Genomic DNA, 16,724 nt, shown 5'->3' on the forward strand with positions numbered 1-16,724 from the left:
TCAATTTATAATCAATTAAAACTATCGATCTAGTTGCACTGCGCATAACAACACATTTGCGCATGCGCTTTTTAGCAGTTGTCATAGCAACAGATTTGCGCATTGTTATGGGATAGTACTCGAGATGTATTTTGCCATTTCATTCTATCAAGTTGGCTTGCTGTCATGCAGTTATGAAATATTTCATATAGTACCGGTACTTGTTCTATAGCAGCCTTCAATTGTTGCGCTTTTCTGGTGATAGATGTGTCATGGAATAGGTAACGTCAACTATTCTTTAACAACGCGTGTTACTTGGGCGTTGTCGTTCGATACGACGTGAAGGCTGTTCGGCCCAATCACCGATCTGTACATTGCCTCTCGTCCTATCTGAGCATTTATGTCGCCGATGACAATTTTCACGTCCCTCCTAGGGCAGCCATCATACACTCGTTCCAGCTGCGCGTAGAACGCTTCCTTCTTGTCATAGGATCTCGCCTCGTGTGGACAGTTCACATTGATGATGCTGTAGTTAAAGAAACAGCCTCAGTTTACACATTTTAGCATTAATCGCATCCTACCCACTAGTACAAAACCGGTTCGCAGCTCGTTGATAGTGCCACAGCTCTGATAGGTAAAAGGTAGCCACCTAAATGCCCGCTTTTACACACCTTCTGCCCTGTTCAGCAAAGTTTCTGCAGTGCTTTAACTTCGAAGTTGCGTGGATTTAATTCGTCGTAGATAATCCTATCGCAGCCCGGGAAGCATAACGACTTACAGTTATAGGTTCCGAATTTCCAATTCGGTCCGTTTCGTCCGTTTTCGTTGCCATGGTCTTTGCCAATTGTTCCGGGTCGTTTGTTTTTTTTTTATCGTCCGTAATTTCCTATTTTTATGAAGCGACTTTCTAAACCTTCCCCAACCCCCTGTCAAACCGGAAGACACAGACAAGAAATATGATTTACGCGCCAATGATCGCGCCGCACCTTCGGACATACCTATTGTCGGATGACAATATTACCCAGTTGTGTCCATGTTTCAACTTGCAGTCTAGTGTAATCATATGACTCGTGAAGGTGTGAGATAGGAACTTGAGGGGGGCCGGAGCTATGTTTGACGCTTCTTTCAGGTTGTCAACTCACCATTTAAGGTGTAGAATACGGAAAACTTATCATGACGCCTTCTTAGATTGCAGATTTCATCGTCATCGCCCACCCGTTCCCATGGTTTGAGTCGCGAAATTAAAAACTCTCCTTTATCTTTAGAAAGACCGAGATTTTTGATCGAATCATCGATTTCTCCTTAATTTGAGTAGTGTATTCCTGGAGCAAGATAATCCTCATCCGTTGGGCTTGGCATAATTTCAGACGCTAGCGTAATGATGCTCTCACTTTCCTCCAGTAATTTATTAACTGGTAACCGGGTAACCGTCGCACACTGGGGCAGCCCCATATAAAAGCTTGGACAAAACCTAAGATTTTTTCGGAATTAGATTCAAAATCGATATCTTTCAGAAACTAGAATGCCTACAGTCTAAGAATCAAGCATATGTTGTGAAGAATTCGCATGTTCTAGCACATCGTAAGGTAGTGGAAGTTAGGGTAAAACATTGGACAAAATTTCAAAAAAATATTTCGATCATCTTTACCACCCTAAAAAATGCAGATTCTTCCAAAGAATAATGATACTATGCATAAAATATCTTCAATATGAGTTGATTCAAGGAAAAAAATAGATGAGTATATCTCACCCAAAGCCCAAAAGTGATTTACCAGCGAGTACCATCTCTATGTTCTTCCTAAATTCAAAGATTTTAGTCTCAGCTATTCAAAAAACCCAACTTAGCTGCCGCTTTCTGCCGCATCAAAAGTTATTTGATTTTTGGCACAGCATGTTTTTCAAGTTTGAATCATGCGTTTCGCGGCAGCTTTCAATGACGACATCACATGTTCACAAATTCGTGCAGCGCGCGGCCGAAAATCCAGCAGAATTAAAACCATGCAAAATGTATTGAACGATGTGTTGGTCACATCTGACTCCTTTTTGTTCAGTTTAACCCTCTAGTGCCCAAATTAATTTTTAGATGGACTTCGAAAAAATCACTATGAATCATTAGAAACAATTTTAAGTTCTTATTGAAGCTTTTTAGAGGTTCAACTGAAGACCGACTAAAAGCGGCTCTGGGCACTAGAGGGTTAAGAACAAGTTTCGATTCAACTGATACCCGCATAACAAAATCATTTGTGAGACACAATCATTTTGTGAGACACCGAAAAAAAGTTTTGGTCATCTATTTAAAATCAATCATTTTTGTTATATATGGGTCATTCCATACGAAGTGTACATGCCACTTGGACACGACCATCACAGATTTTGTTCAAAGTTGGGGAAATTATCTACTGTCTCTTTGGAAAAATCCCAATTTTAGTGTCGTTTGGAATGCCCCCGCTCTCCAGGATCCCCCTCTTTATTGCAAAGTCGCGCAATTTTTGTCAAAAATCTTTTTTTTCTTCTTTTTCTTACAATTCATAGACGTAAGATCTCCGAAAAACACTGATAAATGATTTTTGAAGAAAATAAACCAAGGAATCCAGAAAAATATAAGTTTTGACCGGAAGTGTTGCCAGATAAATTATTTTTGTATTTGAAAACTAAATTTACATTTTTCGGCAAATGCAGCCATTTTTATTTTAAATTTGATAATTTCATCGTGTTCCTTGGAAAATTTCACATTAAAAACAACTATCATCCCAAGGTAATATGAACCAATCTCGAGATATAACATTTTTACCAAAAAAGTTGTAAATTTCGTAATTATTTTATTTTATAATTTATAGACGTAAGACACCCGAAAAATACTGATAGGTGAATTTTGAAGAAAATAAACCAAGGAATCCAGAAAAAATATTATTTTTGAATTTACATTTTTCGGCCAATGCAGCTAATTTTATTTTAAATTTGATGGTTTCATCGTTTTTCTCAGAAAATTTTACGTAAGAAACACTTACCACTCCGTCGTAATATGTATCAAACTTTATTTCTACGAAAAATTAATTACGAAATTCAGAATTTTTTCCGTAAAAATGCTATATCTCGAGATTGGCTCATATTACCACGGGGTGATAAGTGTTTATTACGTAAAATTTTCCAAGAAATGCGATCAAATCATTAAATTTGAAATAAAATTAGCTGCATTTCCCGAAAAATGCAAATTTAGTTTTAAAATACAAAAATAATCTATCTGGCAACACTTCCGGCCAAAAATAATATTTTTTCTGGATTCCTTGGTTTATTTTCTTCAAAATTCACCTATCACTATTTTTCTGGTGTCTTACGTCTATAAATTATAAAATAAAATAATTACGAAATTTACAATTTTTTTGGTAAAAATGTTACATCTCGAGATTGGCCCATATTATCTCGGGATGATAGTTGTTCCTTATGTGAAAATTTCCAAGGAATACGATGAAATTATCAAATTTAAAATAAAAATGGCTGCATTTGCCGAAAAATGTAAATTTAGTTTTCAAAAACAAAAATTATTTATCTGGCAACACTTCCGGTCAAAACTTATATTTTTTCTGGATTCCTTGGTTTATTTTCTTCAAAAATCATTTATCAGTGTTTTTCGGACATCTTACGTCTATGAATTGTAAGAAAAAGAAAAAAGAGATTTTTGACAAAAATTGCGCGACTTTGCAATAAAGAGGGGGGTCCTGAAGGGCGGGGGGCATTCCAACCGCCACCAAAATTGGGATTTTTCTAAAGTGACAGTAGATGAAAAATTCTCTCAACTTTCAGCAAAATCTGTGACGGTCGTGTCCAAGTTTGTGCTTTTTCGTGGTCACTTCGTATGGAATGACCCATATCCTGAATCACGATCCATACCTTTAGTATGTGTATGTGTATGCGTGTGAAAAAAATGACTTAAATAACTTTATGCATGACGAAAAACCACGATCCAAACAGTAAAACGATTCTAACAACTGTTCTAAACAAACCAAATTGCTTAGACTTGAAGTGGAGTAGCAAAAAGAATTCCATTTTCAAAATTGAATTTTTTTCTGAAAATACCAAACCTCTTTGACTTGAATTTAAAAGCTGGAAATAATATTCCATTAAAATAAAGATTTATGGATAAAAAAATGCTCTAGATCAAAATTATGTGCAAAATGTTAAATCTTATACAGTTGATCAACTTCGCGTGACACTTTATCGGGCATTTTTTCCCGAAACGAAATAATTTCGATCAGTGTAAACTGATCTAGACCAAACATTAAAGATAGATCACAATCATTCGAACAACTTTGCTGAAGACACCCAATTTTCAACAGGCTTTGTTTTGCTCATCTTCATCTTAAAGAGAAAGAGTTTTCTTCCCTCTTAACAACTGCGAGCTTACATTCAATGTGCATCACACCATCTGCTGTAGAGAGAGCGCAGAGTAATAGTTTCTCTGACGAAAAAAACGCTCTTAATTTGACAGAGCATCCGCGCACGCAAGAAAAATGAAATAAATTGCTCGGCGACCAACTGAGCATTGCGTTACCGTTCTCATCGCTCTGGGGTGCGGCAAACACAGTACAACTTTCTGCAGAATACACACCCATGGTGAGTTGTGAATCTTCCTATAGCATTAAATTCGAAAACGGTTAGGATGTGGCTTCAATATGAACCTGAATGTTTTGATATTTGGCCAACTTCTCTTCTAGTAAAGGAGAAGCTAACGAAAACTACTCCCTCTTAAACTGAGAGAGCAAATAAAGGTTTATCCCACATGATGATACGGAGTGAAAAGGAACTCTGCGACTGAAATACTCTACGTCTAAATGTGGATAATTACTCACTCTGTGTGAGAGAAAGTCTAGTTCTCCAAGGGGTTTGGCAGGTAGAAAAGGAAATTTGGGCAAAAATCAAGAGAACGGAAGAAGACTGATTTTCAATGACTTGAACTTGAGAAACTATGAGGTTTTGTTCAATAATTTTCATGATCCACCCCAGTGTGGGTCGTAAGGTAACATAAACTACGAATTGTTGATATTTCGTTTCATAACGACTCGAAAGTTTTAATAAACCTGAAGTGGAACATACGTGCCTAATTTTCAGTTATAATCAATTACTGATATTTTGGGATTGTGATTAATGAAACTAATTATATCTGGTTAACGGTCAACCCTATAATTTAAATGTTTTCGCCAACTTTATGTCGATTGATGATATAAAAAACTTTTCCGAAGAAGCAAAATGGCTAGCATAATTTATTTAAAAGATAGATGTCAGCACCACCTGTAGGAAGAAAGTTGAAGCTAGTTGAATACATTTCTCATAAAGATATTTTTATGCTAAACATCATTGTCCAAGATATGAACACTGTGAAAACAACCGTTAAGGAGTTAAGAGGTTCTGTCGCATCAACGGACAAATTTGCCCCACTGTGTGTTGTTGATGACGGTCGATGACTGAAAAGTGACGAAGTTTCATCACATGGAACGCAATTAATGAGTATGATGTGCTGCGTATAAACTTTTTTATATCTTTTATCTAGACTCGTAAGCTGTACAAAATATACTTTCACATCTTAAGTTGAAATGTAGGCTGTAACTCGATCTATAAGTCTTTTCTATGTAAGTTTTTTGAAAGACGTGAAACAAAATAGATAGAATAAAAAGATTAAAGGTAACGGAACAGCAACACTGTAGAACAATCTTCAATTCTAGCTACATAGATACGACAAAGAGATATATGATTTCATAGAAAATTTTCATCAATTTTTCTAATTTGTGATAACACAAAAATAACTGCCTCATCATATGTAACTTAGATAGATCCGAATTTCACCATGAGCTCGTTTCCTAAAACGTTGTCGGTTGTATAAGGTAGCGTCTCCACCGATTCAACAGTGAAAGGAAGCGCACGGTTAACGTTCGCATTGGAGTTGGTGGGAGCTATTGCGCGTTTTGGAAATGGCCAGAGGCACCAAAATTCTCAGAACTGGTTAAAAAGCTATAATCTTTGATTTTCTTCAAGTTTGAGCTTTTAGATTGGTCCTGTAGTTTTCTTGTTGTGATTTAGTTGAATAGCTCTAAATCGGTTATTTTGAAAGATAGAAAAAAAATTTTTTTTACAATGTAGCGCAAAATTGACGAGACTACAACATTGTAGACATCGTTTGACTGTATTTGCAAAGATAAGAATATTAGATACTCGTTTTCATAAAAAATTGAGTCACCCTCATTTGTGATTACAAAAAAAATATGGCACAATTTGGTAGAAAAAAGATTTTCGCTAGAATATCACTATCGAGCCAAGATTCAAATTTCCTCCTAAACTCGTTTCCTAGAACGCTGCGCAATGAATATTTGGCGTCTCCATCGATTCAACAGTGAAAGGAGGCGCACGGCTAACGTTCGCGTTGAAGTGTGTGGGAGCTTTTGACGCATTTTTGAAATGGCTAGGGGCACCAAAACTTACAGGAATAATCATATACCTGTAATCTTTCATTCGTTATCAATTATCAGTAAACTTTCAGTGTTATCTGCACTGGCAGTTGACTATTTTTAACTGAAGCATCTCTAATCTACTTTGAATAGTATGTAGAAAGAACCGCACCATTTATTTTGAACGTAAAAAAAATAGCTTAGCTAATAACACAATATTCATTGGTTTGTGCCAACGTAAGAACCCCGATAACACTCACGGAACGCGACGAGAGACAGGACACAACACTTATTGTTCTTACAAAACATAAAAAAGGAATTTGATTTACCTTTTTAGTCGACCGGTTTCGGGCAGCGATCTTGCCCATCAGCTGGACGATGTCCGACTAGTTGCGCATAGTAGTTGTTGTCTTCTATATATCACAGTTTCACCACTGTTACAGCTTTGTCAGGTGGAAGAGCGAAGAGAGTATTGGGGGATCATCCTCATTCATTAATGGATTGTCGGCGGTGGTGATGTACATTGATTCCCATGCGTTTAGGTTCGATGTTTTTCGTACATTTTTTAATAATTTTGCATTTTCCCAGTCGATGGCATGGTTTTGGGATATGGTGTGTGCTGCCACGCTCGATTCATTAGCCCGATCGTTGTCAACTGCATTCTTATGCTCTCGCAGTCGCACTTTTAATTTCCGTCGTGTTTGGCCAATGTAAGAGAAACGGAGATAACACACTGAAGTTCTCAATATACCGAAAACCAACAGCCACAGACAGATACATAACATCCGACTCTAACCATTACGGCGCCCAGAAGCAAGCAGCATTCCATTCTATGGCACACCGCCTATACAACATACCGATGGACAGAAAAGATTTTGAAACCGAGAGAAACAGGATACATAAAGCTGCTGAGTTGAATGGGTATGACAAAGACTTTGTAAACAAAATTCTCCGAAAACATCAACGGAAAAAACACAGGCTAAATTGCACAACACTAAAACCGGAAAAAGAAGAACAGCATAGAATCAGTCTTCCATTTTACCCAAAAATAACCAATCCCGTCCAATCCGTACTACAGAAACATGATTTCTATGCTGTTTACAAAAGTGAAAACACCTTGAAAGATCTGTTGTGCAATTCAAAAGACAAAGTACCCCCGGATGAAAAATCAGGTGTCTACCAAATCCCCTGCAAAAACTGCTCCGCGGTTTACATTGGCCAAACACGACGGAAATTAAAAGTGCGACTGCGAGAGCATAAGAATGCAGTTGACAACGATCGGGCTAATGAATCGAGCGTGGCAGCACACACCATATCCCAAAACCATGCCATCGACTGGGAAAATGCAAAATTATTAAAAAATGTACGAAAAACATCGAACCTAAACGCATGGGAATCAATGTACATCACCACCGCCGACAATCCATTAATGAATGAGGATGATCCCCCAATACTCTCTTCGCTCTTCCACCTGACAAAGCTGTAACAGTGGTGAAACTGTGATATATAGAAGACAACAACTACTATGCGCAACTAGTCGGACATCGTCCAGCTGATGGGCAAGATCGCTGCCCGAAACCGGTCGACTAAAAAGGTAAATCAAATTCCTTTTTTATGTTTTGTAAGAACAATAAGTGTTGTGTCCTGTCTCTCGTCGCGTTCCGTGAGTGTCTTAGCTAATAAAGTTGTGAAATGTTTTTCACATAAGAAATTGAAAGAACCCATTAAATGTTCACTTCACCTAAGCGAAGTCAATCATAAGTTGTCGTTGTTAGAAAGTAGGCCATAAAAATCAATTCGAAAAAATGTCATAAAACAAACCTGAAAGCACTATTTTGAACTCAACACCGCCCAATAAAGTAATAATATCGTTCAAACCGGACTGCGACTTGTGCGAACGCGAGCGTGCCACGAAGTGATGGATCGCGTTCCTCTTTCTCCCTCTTTCGCTATCACACACTCTTTTAATCACCGGATCAAGGACGATGGATCATGATCGATGCAGATCGAATGTATTGTGTTGTCGTGTCTCGTGTTGCCGTAGGTACGCATTGATCAATTTTCTGGTTGTTTTTTTTTTACTTTCTATTTCAGTTCACCGTTGTCCCAGTCAGCAACATTCAGTCGAATAGTCGCCCAGCATGGATGCACATTCTCACAGCGGCGGTGGCGGGGGAACGACCGCCAACGGTGGCAGTACTCAACAGTTTTGCCTTCGGTGGCACAATCATCAGGTAGAGTTAACACTGCTGAAGAGTTAGGATGAATGGCTGACACATGTTTTTTTTTTTTTGGTATTTTGTCTTTCCGACAGGCAAGTTTGTTGAGCTCCCTACCAATTCTGTTGGATCAATCGCACCTAACCGATGTGACATTGATAGCGGAAGGGCGCAACATTAAGGCCCACCGGGTGGTTCTTAGTGCGTGCAGCACTTTCTTCTCGGAGCTGTTTCGAACTCTGGACGGGCCACTTTATCCGGTGGTCGTGCTACCGGGTGCCTCCTTTCACGCCGTTGTCGCCCTACTCACCTTCATGTATTCCGGTGAAGTCAATGTATACGAGGAACAGATTTCAACCTTGCTCTCGCTGGCCGAGACGCTGGGCATCAAGGGGCTGGCCGACTTTAGTGGAGTAAGTTTTTTTGCTTTCTGCTAGCTAGGTTTGTAACTTTCACTTCATTTTGTTGTCTGACGCAAGCATTCTAGCAAAAAGTTGCTAAATTGTTTTTAAGAATTTTAGGTGATTTTCGTTAACTTTTTGACATATAATCCTGACACAGAACAAATCAAAACAAACACTAAAAGAATCATTCAAATCCATTGATCCTATCGCGAGTGATGTCTTGATATACGGACATCAACTTATTTTTATTTATTTAGATTAATGAATGTTTCACCATAACATAGCACCACTCACTGAACGAAGCGCACATTGTTTTTGTAAATATTCGCTTCCACGTCCCGCTGTTAACTCAGCTGTTTAACGATTAGTGCTTCGGAGGCCAAAGCTTGAGCGACGGTAATAGTTTCATTAACCAATTTAAAAATTAGCGTCGTTGATTTGCAATTTGGGACTTTTATTGGTAATAAAATTTATGTTTTTGTTTTTTTTTATTTTTTTTTACAGAATTCTCACAAATCCAGTACCCCGACTACGGAGGCTTCCTCGCGGGAATCTGAAATCCCGTCGCCATATCAAGCAATAAAAATGGAATCCCCTGGCGAACAGCTGTTTCAACGTCCATTCAATTTTCATTCACCGCTTTTCCCCCAGGCGCTCAATCTGGCGACGAACAATAATTGCTCTAGTAACAATAACAACAACAACAGCAGCAGCACTAATGCGAACAACAGCAACACCTGCTCAAGCGCAAACAAATCGACGGACCTTTTCTCGAGATTCCTTCCGCAAAAGTGTGATATGCTAGTCCCGAACGAAGCGCTATGGAAAATGAATGAAGAAAGTGAGGCTATAAATAGAGAGAACAAAAGTGTCACCGGCAATGGGAGCAGTCCCAGTGGTCCCGCTGCCGGCACAGAGGATCGACATTCTGTCAATTCTAATAATAAGAATACCATCAACCACCAGCAGCAACAGCAACCGGCCACTGAGAGGCAAAGCACTCCCCGAAACGATTCGGAGGCCACCGCAACCGGCGGAGGAAATCCTAAATTTAATCTTGACAGCAGCTATCTCCACCAACAACAGCAGCATCCGCACGATTCGGCCCCATCCACACCGTCCAGTAATCCGGACGATCAGCTCCGGCCAGCATCCCAGAGTGCTTGTTCGAACAAGAAATCCACCAGTCAAGAAAGTAAGCGCAAAAAAATCGACAAAATTGCCGAGAATCTTCGAACGCAAACAACGGCATCGGCGGCTGCAGCGGCTGCCGCTGCCGCAGCTGCCGCGGCATCCTTCAACAAACACTTGCTACAATCGCTGAAATTCCCACCGAGCAACACCCAATCACTGTCCCCGCTGCACCTATTCAGTAAGCCCCCCACCGTCACTCCAGTTAGCAATCAACAGGCTGCCTTCCTATCGCATCACTTTCACACGAACGAAACCGCCTCGAAAACGCCGGAAAATCTCATCCTGGAATCGTCCCATCCAAGTCCCGGTGGAGGAGCGTTGAATCACTCGAATGCATCGCCAGTTTCGTCAGCGGGCACCGGTACGAGCCCATCCACAACCCTTACTCCCTCGATGGCAATGGACAGCTTTGTCGGGGCTTCATCCTTCAGTGCCAACAGTATGCTAAAGGCAGCGGCAGCCGTTCATCAACAAAACCAGCAACAGCAGCAGCAGCAGCAGCAAAAACCACCCACCAAACTTTACGCCACCTGCTTCATCTGCAACAAGCAACTCAGCAACCAATACAATTTGCGGGTACATCTGGAGACGCATCAGAATGTGAGGTGAGTGCGGATGAATGACCTTGCTTCTCCAGCGAACTGGTGTTGGATGGAGACGCACGGTTGCGTACAATCCATGCAAAATTGTTGGTACAAACGAAACTATGTTGAATTTTCAATGTCGTATTTTACACGTCTCAGAATTATAGAGACAAGGTGACAAGGTTGACGTAGAACTACGTTTTTCTTCAGCCTACCACATAGGGATGTAAATAGGAAAACTATGAACGAAAAGGGGACGAAAAATGTCCCTTTTTAAATGCTTATAAATCGGTTTGTTTTCAACCGATTTCCTTGATTCTTGCAGCAATTGATTGGAAAATTATACACGCATCCACCCAAATGTAGAGAAGTGTGGATTGATTAGGCGAACTATTGTACTATTGAAAATTGTCAAGCCTTGTTGAAACGAAAATTACGTCCTCTGATTGGTCGCTTGCTGCCTTTCTCTAAAACGGTCGACAAAATAGTATAACTAGTTAGCTGAATCGTAGCGAATTGCGGAAGAAGCAGCAGCGGCTTGCGCCAGTAAACGAATCACATCACGTATCTAAGCAGCAGCGAGGTAGCACCAAACGTCTCTATATGCCAGTTAAGGGCTTCGGCCTTCTTCCCGCAATAAAGTTTTGCTTTATCTTGGCAACAACACATTCTGTGCTGAATCCAAGAAATCATAATCTGTCGCGGCCGTCTTATTTACTGAATGTGAAAACAGCTTTTACAGATTTTGAACAGCAAAATGCCTTTCTCAAGGCAAATAAACAAGTAATTAAAGGTTAATAACTTTTTGGCAATAACACAAGCATTATGTGCTGGATCCTAGCAGCTAAATTGCTTCGCGATCAAAAAATTTACTTTATTTAATTACCTAATACTGTTGGGGCAGCACAGAGGCTAGAACAACAAACTGCCCTGTTCTGTTAGGACTCCTTAAAAAAGGTGATTAACTCGACTTCACAGGAATAAATTGAAGTCGATTCAATCAATCAACATGAACAGAATTTCGTCGTCTCCCAGCTGCTCAGTTGCAACATGATGCAACACCCAACAGCGAGCAAACGAAATCGCTTGATGTTACAAACCGCAACATGATACGGGTTAAAATCGTTGCGTGTGTATACAAAAATCGAATGCGAATTGTGGAATAATTCGTCTAAGGAACATTTCGTACAAGGCCTATCTCGTACCAACCTTCGGCTATAAAAGAGTGTTTCTGGTAGAATCAGCTACATTCATTAGTCGGAAGATAAGCTGGCTAGACTGTCCACAACATTGGCTGCAGTAGCAGCAGATATCAGCACTCAGCAGTAACAGCGGATAGCAGCGGGTTGCGCCTATGGCTGCCTTTGAATCAAACAATTCACTTGCCCTGTGGTTGGTCAACATCTCTCAGGAGCAGCGCGGTTCTTCTCACTTCTCAGCCCGTGTCGTCAGACTGCCGTTATTGCCCCACTACTGAGGCAGCATGAAGGTTGCCATCAGCAAATCCAATTTTGAGCAGCAAAATGCCTTTCTCAAGGCAAATGAACAAGTATTTGAAGGTTAATAATTTTTTGACAACTCAAACGAGCAATCTGTGCTGGATACTAGCAATTTAAATCTGTAGCGGCCGTCTAATTCACTGAATTTACAGCTTTTACAGCTCGTGTTTTCAGTGTCTTTATTCCCCCACTGTTGAGGCAGCACAAAGCAAGCATTAGTAGACTTTATGACTTATTAATGAAACACTTACAACAAAGCATTTGTTAATAGTGTGCGTAGCTCTACGTCAGTTATGCGGTCGAGTCTTGGATACAACTTCCTACTTTTAAGTTTAGTTAACTCAATTTATCACAAGGTTATCAAACTGTAATGTTGTTACGACACAAGGTAGAGAAATTAACACTTCTCTTCTTTTTTCCAGTTGAAAAATATATAGTAATTTGACAGTATTGGTTAATTTACTGTAAGATCTTTGGCATTTAACAGAATTATTTTTTTATAATATACGAAAAAAAAGATATTTAGCGAAATGTCATAGTTTAAAAACAGTTTAAGAACATTCTCAGAACAGCGTCTTCGGACAATTGCGTAATATGCAGTGTGAAATGAACTTCACCTCGGAACTCATTTCTTTTGTGGGGGAAATAAAAGTCCAGGGTGAGAAAGGCCTCGTCGTCCATTCACATCGCTAGGTCGCGATTCACCGGGAAAATAGATTGACTATCTTATTCAGCCGCTGCTTCATTGCATGCTGCTCCGAGACATGGACAGGACTGCCGCTTCCTGACATGTATTTCCATGTTCGCCAGATACTTTTTCACTGTTTGGCCAGTTGCACCGGCTTCCCGGCCAAGCGCACGCTGCGATGTAGCCACTTTTCCCTCAGTCTTCATCTTCAGTATCCTTTAGAGCTTCTTGTCGCCCGGAACCGGGTTTTCTTTCGATGCTCTGATTGTCCAATTGTGCCAAAATGTTGCCGGAACGGGCGTCTCTGGTGTTCACAAAGTCTGTTTTCGACATGGTGGGGTAGCGTTCTTTGAACGCGCACACTTTTGAACGAAATAGCTTCACTGTTTTCCCTATCGGAATTAGAGTTCGACTGATAGAGCTGTCAAATTTCTTCTACAGACTCATGGGTTGCTATGATTGATGCTGTCCGGGTAGTTTCATCAGTGCGTGTGAAAGTAAAGTATTTTTGTCAATTTTTTCAATGCAAACATTAGTTCTTCGAGGATTATTCCCTGATACATTTTAATTGTTGATACGTGAGATTTAGTTTTTTTTTTTTGGTCCACCGAACCAATTTTTTATGAGCCAAACAACTGATTTACGAGTGGTTTCGATTTGAACGAAACTTAACACATGTGTTTGTTCAGGAAAACTGAGTATTTCCAAGCATAGGGTTGTATAGAAAAAATTTACTGCATTTCAAACCAATTCTTTTGAGAAATCTTTTACTTTTCTTACACAATGATGTGTATAAAAGAAGAAAACACTGGTCGGACTCGATTATCCAGAGTTCGATTAACCCCAAAATTATTGGAGTTAAAGGTTTTATTTTATCAGATTGCGTTGTACATTACAGCAGCTAGAATTTTGTTCCGGGGTCATCGAAACCAGAAAGCCACATCAAATTAACATATGTTTCGTTTTGCAACCTTGCCTTTTTTTCCTCCAGATACGCCTGCACCGTTTGTTCCCACGTGTCCCGCAGCAAGGACGCGCTGAGAAAGCACGTATCCTACCGTCACCCTGGAACACCCAGTCCGTGCGATCCGGACACCAAAAGGAAGCGCTCGAAGGCAAACCTAGGACAAATGATCAAGCAGGAACTGTTGGGTGACCAAACCGCAGCGATGAGCCATTTAATTAAGCAGGAAAATCTCAACGATCCAACGTCGCCAACTATGATGAGCCAACAGCAGCAGCAACAGCAACAACAACAGCTTTTAGCTAATTTGACATCCCAGGCCAATTCGATTGCTTCGATTCCCAGCTTTCTTCAGCAGGCGGCATCAATGCAGTCTGCCTTCTCACCCAAATCATTGCTATTCAACGCTGCGTCAATTCCTACCTCCTTGGCATCGTCTCTGTCGCAGCATTCCTCGTCGATTGCCGAGGCATGCCAGTTTCTTCAGCCAAAAGAAGTTAGTATCAGTTCCCCTTCGGTACTTGCAAACAACTCCAACGCTAGAACCCCTTCACCGATGGAGACTAGCAAGATCAGCAGCAACAACAACAACAATGGATCGCCCGAAAGCATGGACGGAATCCACTCCAACACCGAAGAAGCGGCCAAACCAGTCATGTCTTAAAACCAAAAACTAGTCAGTCGTGTTCGTCTTGTGGAACATTCGACGTCAATGAGATATTGTTTTTTTTTTTTTTATTTAGCCAGTAAGTAGCGGAATGATTCAACAGAACCACTTTTATAAAAGACATTAATTTAAAAAACATAAACAATTAAGCTATTTACACACGTGCAGATAAACCACAGGTGAAGACTCCCGAACCGATCCCTGATGTGACATTTTTTTTCGTTTTCACTTTTCTACCTTATTGTTTGTAACTTTTAACTACTTCCCTAGCTGTGATAGTCAATCAATCGTATAGACTCGAATTGAGCAACAACACTTCAAAGCAGATTCGTATCAATAAATCAAAACCAAAAAACATACAAACTAAAAAACCTGTTGTATAACCCTTTCGAAGGTTTTTTTAATATTTTTATCGCTACCTCACAAAATTTTATGCACAACAAACGAAAATTTGGCACGAAACTGAAGCTGAAGCGGAAAACTACCTGTTCTAGACTAAAAACCCGTAAAAGACACACACAAAAACGAAACCCTTTTTTCTGTTCGACTTAGTGAAAGAGTGAAGTGCCTTACGAAGCGCCAGACAGTGCCTTTTCGTTACTTTCGAGGACACTTGTTGATAGCACAGGAACAGATTTTTTCTCATTCTATATAACACACAGAAAAGAACAATAAAATAAAAGATTATGTACTTAAACTAAACTATATATTCTATCGTTAAAAAAAAGATGTGAAACTTGAAAAAGACAGTACCGAGTAGGACATTTGAACGTTTAATTGTTTCATCTTTTTATTGATTATTTAAAGCAAATTTCTTATCTTCGATTTAGCGTGTTAAGTGGTTATTGAATGTACTATTTAAGTTACTAGCGGGTTGGAGGGAAGAATAAAATAGAATGATATTGTTACCACCACCACCACCACCAAACCGAACACTATTGTTTACTGTACTTTGTACACTGTTAGTGAAAACCGAATGCAATAACACTTCATGCATGCACTAGAATTAGTAGAATGGTAGACTTTTTCTCTCTGAAACCTTCGCCTTTCTTCTTCGAACGTTTTTTTTTTACTTTTTTAGCAGTGAGGAATGTTTGGATTTCTATTTAAAATATATATTATGATGATGGCTGGAAGAAAGATAGCACCACACAGCATACTACATTGTAACAAAACTGAACCTTTGAGTTTTAAAATAAAACACTAGAAGTTTTTTTTTCTTTTTTTCGCTCTTTTTTACACCGGCTTCTGTGAGTGACGAAACTCTTAGTGGTGAACCCTAACCTTAATTCTCTAACTCCGAACAGTAGTTGATTGAGCCACCCCTGACATGGGGAACAGATGCTCAGGCAAACTATCCTCCAAGGAGAACAGCTCACCCATCTTCATCAGCATGCGACCAAACAGTATCCCACCAGTATCCTAGTTGATACCACGTGGAGGCAGGGGTGAGGATTGCTGAGCATTATCTGTGGATCAGACTGGGGTCTATTTTATGCCAACTAGTACGGGCTGTACTGCTGATACGCACTGCCTAGCCGTTTCTCCAACCTCGGGGCACAACAATCACAAATCCAACCCTGACCTAAATCAACAAATACCATTATTCTCTCATATTAAACAGACAGCAAATATGTCACTAATATGTGGTAAAAATTATGAAGAAAAAAACAAATATGTCGAAAATGGCGCAAATGTCAAAAATATCAAATATTAAAATATTGAAAAATGTCGTAAAATATCAAAACTGTTATTTTAAGAGTTTTCAAAAACTGCAAAAATTTGGGGCAAACCTCAAATTTGTTGAAAAAAAAATATTTTTTTTAACCCTGGTTATCTTTTCTGAACGCCCTTAAGCTTATCACCCAAGCAAGAAATGTTTATTTTATCAGCTCCTTTATAAAATAACTTCCAATTAAGCTTTCCATAAATATGTATGGCGTCAAAATTAAAAAAAAAAAAAACAGATAAATCATGTGATAAAACAACCAACATGATTCTCAAGTTTTCACTGTAACAATTCAATGGTAAGAGTAATATTCTCCACTCTACGGTCCCCTCATTCTGACAGCAGCTATGAACGCACTCC

At 39.5% G+C, this 16,724-nt stretch overlaps 1 protein-coding gene across 5 annotated transcripts in view; it reads left to right on the forward strand.

Moving 5' to 3' along the window:
• Window positions 1–15,848, forward strand: part of LOC129726875 (protein tramtrack, beta isoform) — a 95,948-nt gene extending 80,100 nt beyond the window's left edge. For 4 of the 5 annotated variants that reach the window (XM_055684060.1, XM_055684057.1, XM_055684058.1 and 1 more), the window contains exons 2-5: window positions 8,511–8,650; window positions 8,731–9,048; window positions 9,544–10,838; window positions 13,996–15,848. In XM_055684060.1, coding sequence (XP_055540035.1) covers window positions 8,558–8,650; window positions 8,731–9,048; window positions 9,544–10,838; window positions 13,996–14,632 — 2,343 coding nt within the window. In that variant the 5' untranslated portion in view covers window positions 8,511–8,557 and the 3' untranslated portion in view covers window positions 14,633–15,848. Of the gene's footprint in view, window positions 1–8,099; window positions 8,461–8,510; window positions 8,651–8,730; window positions 9,049–9,543; window positions 10,839–13,995 lie in introns of those variants that run through there. The other variant, XM_055684062.1, reaches the window with a different exon arrangement.
• Window positions 15,849–16,724: the final 876 nt, after the last annotated feature.

Source organism: Wyeomyia smithii, chromosome 3, assembly GCF_029784165.1.
Source record: "Wyeomyia smithii strain HCP4-BCI-WySm-NY-G18 chromosome 3, ASM2978416v1, whole genome shotgun sequence".
Lineage (NCBI taxonomy): Eukaryota > Metazoa > Arthropoda > Insecta > Diptera > Culicidae > Wyeomyia > Wyeomyia smithii.